Source organism: Nuphar pumila, chromosome 3, assembly GCF_984573655.1.
Source record: "Nuphar pumila chromosome 3, dmNupPumi1.hap1.1, whole genome shotgun sequence".
NCBI classification, from domain to species: domain Eukaryota; kingdom Viridiplantae; phylum Streptophyta; class Magnoliopsida; order Nymphaeales; family Nymphaeaceae; genus Nuphar; species Nuphar pumila.
The window spans coordinates 4,303,381-4,310,942 of NC_143251.1; the positions used below are offsets into that span (position 1 = coordinate 4,303,381).

Here is a 7,562-nt window from a genome sequence, read left to right on the forward strand (position 1 = left end):
TTTTTATTTTTTGTAGATCAAATGTTACAGATGTGATAAACATGGTTTGTTTAGTACAGAACTTGTTTTAAATCATGTGGTTATAACAAGTAATTAGGTTTTTAAAGGGGTCCAAAAATCAATGGCCTATAATGTGCCAAAATTTCATAACTCAAAAGATGACATTTTTACATCAGAAAAGCTTGATCTAAGGCTTGATCCTTAGCAAACAAACCATGTTGAATGCAGCTATGTAGTAGATTGAGTCGGTACAACTTGCACCTGTGATTTTTAGCTAATTAGTTCTTTACCTTCATTAGTAGTCAATATTTACCATATATATATATATATATATATATATATATATATATATATAATTGTAAAAATCAAATTCATATAAAAAATGTTTTGTAAATGTTTTTTTTTATAAATTACTTGCTAGGAGCCCACAAGGGCTCCCGACACTTTATTTAAGTGGGGCTGGTTAAGGCTTTCAAGTTCAAAGAGGTTAAGAATTTGATACCCGATGTGTGTGAACGCGCTCTTGCCGCAAGGACTATGCTAAATGTGAAACTATCCCTAGTAGGCATGGGAAAATACTCAAGGAGTTTTGCATTACAAACATTGATTCTTGTCTACAATCAACATGAGACCTCTCAGTCCATGGTGGGATGTCCAAACCATGGCAGTTATATATAGAAAAAGAAAAATTGGTTCCTCCTAACTGTCCATATAGTATTGACAGTGCTGATTTTTTCTATTTCAAGTCGTGTTTGATAAATGACCTTATGAATGTGTTCTACATTATCCGTTTGCTAAGAATTGATTGTTGGATAATGTTTTTTCAATGAAAAAATATTGTTTTGTGAATCTTTAAATTTATGAAAATTCTAAGGCTTTGATTTTTGAAGCCTTATAAAAACTTGCATGCATGTTGTAATAGGATGATACAAAAGCTTACAGACCTTGTAGTTCACATATGTAAGTTTAGATACTGGGAAAAAAAACTAAAAAGTGAAATTTATTACTGTCTACACCCTCGTATCGTTAGGAGGAACCAATTACTATATATATGTATAAAAAAATTTTAAGTAACTTTAAATGCATACAATCAAGAAAGATGTGAAAGATATATAAGGGTTTTTATACCGTTAAACTATATTTAATTATATTAAAATAACTAAAATACCCTTAAAGGAATTGCATTTTTTAAAATGCTTGTTTAATTTTGTTGGGCATTGTAAGTCTTTTGAACTTATAGAGAAATGAAAAGTTAAATTACTTTTTTATCTGAAAAAATAATCATACATTTTGAAAAATATTTTTTTTTAAGGATACTCCAGTTTTTGGCTTCTCATATACTGTTCTTGATGAGAAAATGCCCAAGAATTGTGTGCCGGCTGTTCTTTTGTCATGTCCTTCAAACGTCACCTGGACAGGTTACAGAGATTCGGTGCCTAAGTGACACGTTGTGAAGGTTTGAAGGCAGAATGACAATTTAATTTATGTAAAATTAGAATTATTTGAATCCAATGTTTCACAGTATAAAACAAAGTTGACAAGTTAAAGTATTAAACCATGTTTTATTTCACAAAATGAAATCAAACACAAGGAATTAATCCATGAGATTCTAACTTATATTACTCATTACGTACGATAACAACATTCCCTGCACGTGAAAATTAATCGTTCCCTACAAATTTGTCACTATAACATGTAAAGCTTTCTGCTCTACCCTTTCCTACTTCTACTACTACTACTACTAGTAGAAGTAGTAGTAGTAGTAGTACAGATTGATGACCCTAAAATAATTCATTTTCCCTGTGTTGGGGTCCCGCCCTCTTGAGTCTTGGCACCTATTCCTCCCTCAGTCTCACATGGTGCCTGCAACAGCAACCATGTGGGTCCTCCCCTAATTTCCTTACATTTTGCTCTTCATGATGAGCCCTTAGACCCATTAATGAAACATGTTTCCCAAGACCCTGATTTTCCTTGGTAAGTTTTTTATAATTTTATAGTATGGACAACTTTCTCTCTCTCTACACTCGCATCTTTACACTCTAGAGAGTCTGACAACACGTGATGAAGGGGGAGGGGGTGTGCAGGCTGCCAGCTGCGCACCCAGCACGGACTTTGTCATGTAACTCTTTAGCACTCTTCACAGTCAGCTCCACCCTCCCCTTTCTGCCTCACCTCTCTCATTCATGCCTACCTCCTCCTAGTCCTCTCCAGTACTCACAATGATGTTAAAGTTAAACTCCCTCTTCCCCGTCCAACACTAAAAAACCACTGGTAAAAGAACCAGAAAAAATGGCCACCATCTTTCTCTTTCTTCTTTTAGCCATTCTTTCTCACTCTAACCCCACCACCATCACCACCACTACTACCAACATTACCAACACTACCAACGATATAACAAACCAAGATGCTTCATTTCTGCTCAAATTCAAGTCTTATTCAGACACCAAAAACACACTCAACTTCTCCTCTAGAGTGTCGTGCAAATGGGAGGGTGTGGAGTGCGAGCAGGGGAGGGTGGTTCGATTGACCCTTGAGAACAAGTCACTGGGAAGCGTCTTCGCCGAGGACACACTGAGCCGGCTGGACCAGCTGCGAGTCTTAAGCCTGAAGCAGAACTCGCTCACCGGACCCATCCCTGACCTCTCCAGGCTCGCCAACCTCAAGACCCTCTTCCTCTCCTACAATGCCTTTTCCGGACCCTTCCCCACCTCCCTCCAGTCCCTCCACCGCCTGAGGGTCCTCGACCTCTCCCACAACTCCCTCTCCGGCGGCATCCCCCCGGAGATCGGCCTCCTCTCGAGGGTTTACTCCCTACAGCTCCAGGACAACCGGTTCAACGGATCCCTCCCTCCCCTGAACCAATCCTCCCTTCTTGTCTTCAATGTGTCCGATAATATCCTCTCCGGCCGGATTCCGGCGACTACCACACTCTCTAGGTTCAATTCTACGTCGTTCGCCGGCAACCTGGAGCTCTGCGGAGCTCCCATTTCGCGGCCGTGCCCGTCGGCACCCTTCTTCCCGGTCACTCAGCCGGTTCGGGCGCCGGAGCCCAGCGTACAGCGGCAGATTTCAAGGGGGAAGGGGGAGGGGGAGGGGGGGTTGAAGAGGAAGAGCGAGTCGAGGAAGGCCGGAGTGGTGATGGGTCTGGTCCTGGCGGGGTTCTTCTTCTTGCTGGGGGCGGTGGGCGTGCTGATAATCCGGGAGAAGAAGAGGAAGGAGGAGGCGGCGGGAGGCGGGGACTCGCCGCGGCCGCCACCATCGTTCTCCGCGGGGACGACAACGGAGAGCGAGAAGCCGGGGAGGGAGAGCCTCAGCAGGGCGCAGCAAAGTGCGGAGATGGTGAGGAGCGGGAAGCTGCTGTTCTGCGGCGGGGATGCGCAGTCCTACGCGTTAGAGGAGCTACTGAGGGCGTCGGCAGAGATGCTTGGGAGGGGAACGGTGGGGGTCACCTACAAGGCCGTGATGGAGAGGCAGCTGATCGTGAGCGTCAAGAGGCTCGACGCCGGCTGCACCAAGATGGGGAGGGATGAGTTCGAGCGGAGGATGGAGGCATTGGGCAGCCTGCACCACCCCAACCTGGTGCCTCTGCGAGCTTATCTTCAGGCCAAGGAGGAGAGGCTCCTTGTGTACGAGTACCAGCCCAATGGCAGCCTCTTCTCTCTCATCCATGGTGAGTGTTAGAAATCTTTGTTTTTGCGTCTTTGCTTGATTTTGTTACTTAAAAGATGGGGCAAAATGGTGCCATGATATTGTTTGCTTCCTGCTCCGGCGTAGATGCCATGGTGAGCATGCTGCTGCTGCACCTTGGGCTACTGTGCATTGGGGAGAGATGGACGGTGGGGGATCCATGGATCAAGATGGGTGATTACTTTATTGGGTTTTGGATGGTGCTTGGTGGAGATGAGTGCGGGTTTTGTGGGTGGGGGGGTGGGGGGGCGGGGAATATGAATGCTTTCTTTTGAATTTTGTTCGTTGGTGGTTTGGTAGTGTAAATAATTGAGTTGTCATGCAAAACATGACCAAGATTGTGAACTTTGTAGGTAGTCTAATCGCGACCAATTTCATGAATAACAAGTTTTTGGTTACCTGACCAACCGAGATGTGACCTAGTTCGCGTTCTGCTGCTAGTTATGTTAGCAGTGGAATGGCTGCAGTTCAGGAACTTGGTCGCGTTTGAAATGACGCCGAAACATAGCCTTGCTCAGTGATAGCAATGCCAAATCATGAAATTCTTCATATTTCTGATTCCGCCAAAAAATGGAGTGGTCTTGCTCGGTTGTTTTTTGAACTTTGAACTTGAAAGTGATGCCAGATTAGAATTTTTTAGATACTTGAGAGTTGTGCTTATCTTGGGAAATGCGAAAATCTGGCAGATTCTTGCTTTTTATCGGTATCAGAGCTAGCTTGTATGTTCTTATGCAGCATCAAGGTCATGGCTTTAACTAGGAATTTAGATGCCCCTTTTCTAGTACTAGGAACTTAGAAAATCCAGATAACTCATGTTTTTGTTTCCTTTACCAGCATGCACTTGGACAAAATAATTAAAGTGCTCCCTTGAAAGAAAGGATTCCCCTCGATAGACTCTTTCTTGAAAGCAGTAAAATATAAGAGAAGGTCATTGGTATGGTTGAAAATATTTGTTTTTCTGTTCTTTTTTGCTTTCTCGCACCATTTTTCTGATTAACATGGCTTGGAAAATCTCGGGGTTGTATTTAGGCTTTAAATAAGTTTATTAGACAATGATGGTCATGTGATCCTGCCCATTCTTGTTTAATATGTGGATAAAGAGTATCTTCTGCAGAGTGATGGTTGCTCCTAATGATATTTCAACCCTGCCACCCATTATTTGCCATTTACTCCACCCTCCTCGTGCATTTATAATCAGTCAATCATGGTGATGCTATACCGATTGCCATTCATGAATTGAATATCTGTTCCTTTTTGTGGGTAAAATATGTCACTTTCCCGTGCTTCCCTTGTTGATGTGATACCACTCACGATTGGTACCGTTGTGTCACATGCATTCTTTGAAACAGAATAGCCAAACTTGCTTGGATCTGTTGTGACAATTTGTTGAATACCCACATTGGCTACATCTCTGCATTGGTTGCTTGCAGGTTCAAGATCATCCAGAGCCAAGCCTCTGCACTGGACCTCATGTCTCAAGATAGCAGAAGATGTGGCACAAGGCCTTTCCTACATCCACTTGGCCTCCAAACTCTTCCATGGCAACCTCAAGTCCACCAATGTCCTCTTGGGCGAGGACTTTGAAGCCCGCATCACCGATTACGGTCTCACCGTCTTCCTCCCCGAGCATGCTCATATGGATGACAGTGTGTATAGATCACCTGAAAGCATTGGCAGGTCTGAACGAAGATTGAGCACAAAGTCTGATGTCTATAGCTTTGGAGTCTTGATCCTAGAACTATTGGCCGGGAAGATGCTGGTCCGGTCGCTCATGGCCACCATTGATCTTAAGAGGTGGGTGAAATCTGCAAGGGAAGAAGGATTAGAAGATTACACTAGATCATCAACCACCGCTACCACTACCATGATTGCCGACCAGAAGCTTGACATGCTTGTGGAGATAGCATCAGAGTGCACTCGCACGCGCCCAGACGAGAGACCAACAATGAGGCAAACCTTGAGGATGATCCAAGAGGTAAAGGAGATTGATGAAGTGGAAGTGGACGCATACAATTAGAGAGGCTCTCCATTCTTTGTGGTTTGGCCTCAAGATGACTGCTTTGGAAGAGCTGTGCATTTTTGTTTGATTTTTTGCCTTACTATTTATTTATTCTCAACTCTGTGTAGCTAAATAATTGAAGTTCACAACTGATGAGAGGAGTGTAGATATCATGGTGCTATTATGGGTAATAAAATTTTCACTTCAATGTAAGATTTCTGAACTTGTGATTCTGACACTTGCATCATCTTTTCTTCCGCATCTTTTTGTATTCTAGTGTAGGAGGTCACTTAGTGATGGACCGTGGACGCTATGGTGCCAAACAGCTAATGTTGTATGCTTGGTACTGTCTGACTTGATCAGACTATACGTTTTATAATTAACCCGTCTGCTAGGGCTACGTGACATGCACAGATCCAGAACCTGTTTGGACGTTTTTGGCCTCTGACGTGTATTGGTACTCTCCAATATTAGAGGCAAAAGACCCTGCCACCAAACCAACTTGGGGGGGGGGGGGGGGGCGCGGTTGTATAACCGCCAACTGGTAGGGGTTCTGCCTAACTCCAGCTTTCTCTGTGGAAAAAAAAAGGAGACCCTACCACCAAAGAGTAGAATTGAATCCTCAGAAGACGGAATTCTAAATTCCTACCACAAGGTGACGTGCACTAACAGCTCCTACTAAACAAGTGGAACCCCGTTGGTAAAATTCCTAAAACTTGTTTCCCAAAAATTCTTGGGTAACAAGCAACAACCACAACTAAATTCTGTCGTAGTGGTGGGAAAGGGAACACCACGGGTAAAAGACTATGATAGATCACCTATCAAACTTAACCACAAGGAAAGATGCTTTTGGGAACCCAACAGAAAAGATGAAGAGATTTAGGAAAGAAGTGTGTGTGTGTGTGTGGGGGGGGGGGGGGGGGGGATGGTGGAGGTGGGGATGGTGGAGGGGGCTTCTGTCTGGAGCAGTTAGTGCACATCACCTTCTGTTGAGACATTGCAAGTTCGAATCCCAATGATATATGATTGTATAACTGGTAGGGGTCCAGCTTTCTGTCAAAAAAAATCGACTCATTTTTTAAAACTCCAACTGCTATATAATTCATCCTCCATGAAGCTTCCGCCAAGCATGTTGGGAGGTAGAAAAAATATCATAGGGAAAGAAAATCTTATATATGAAAAGTTTTCATATGAGAACTTTTCTTAATGAAATTTTTTCTTTTGTTTGTGTAACATGAGAAGATCCAGAAAAAAAAATGTAAGAAGGCAATGTCCTCGGGAAGAAAAGGGTAACGTTCACAGGGAGAAAGGGCAACAATTACGAGATGGGTGTTTTGATTTGGGTGAGAGCTGCCCTAAAATAAATAAATAAATGACAGGAAAAAATTCTCCATCTCCAAGAATTATGAGATGGGTGTCTTGTTTGGAAGGGATGGAAAAGTTGCCATTTTTTCATTCCAACTTGTATTTTCCCTACCATTTTCCCACTTCCAAACATGCCCTAATGAGGAATAGATGACTTCCAATACAGAATGTGCGGCACCTGCAGCTACATCTGCAGGGGAACGTGGAAGCAGAGCTCGAATTGGATCATTGGTTTCCCAGAAGGGTTAACAAATGGAGTTGTTCACCTATTATTTGTGCTTGGCAATCTCGTCCTCGATGCGTGCAAACCGCTACTTGAAAAGTAACACAAATTTTCAATTCAAGCAAGCAAGCAACAAGGTTCAACAAAAATTCTTCAATTAAATTGCAGAAGAAACTGCACAGTTACTATCAAACCGTTCATGCGAGATGTTGGCATTCACTACCATGTATCTTCCGCTGCAGTAAACATTTTTTCCCAGTTTCATGAATTTTTTGTTCTAAAAATATA

The 7,562-nt window shown here is 43.0% G+C and overlaps 1 protein-coding gene across 1 annotated transcript; it reads left to right on the forward strand.

Moving 5' to 3' along the window:
• Positions 1–2,289: 2,289 nt before the first annotated feature.
• LOC149841693 (Leucine-rich repeat protein kinase family protein) lies at positions 2,290–5,894 on the forward strand. Its single transcript, XM_089998503.1, has 2 exons — positions 2,290–3,670; positions 5,118–5,894. The coding sequence occupies exons 1-2, from the start codon at positions 2,290–2,292 to the stop codon at positions 5,702–5,704; spliced, it is 1,968 nt and encodes a 655-aa protein (XP_089854629.1). The 3' UTR covers positions 5,705–5,894.
• Positions 5,895–7,562: the final 1,668 nt, after the last annotated feature.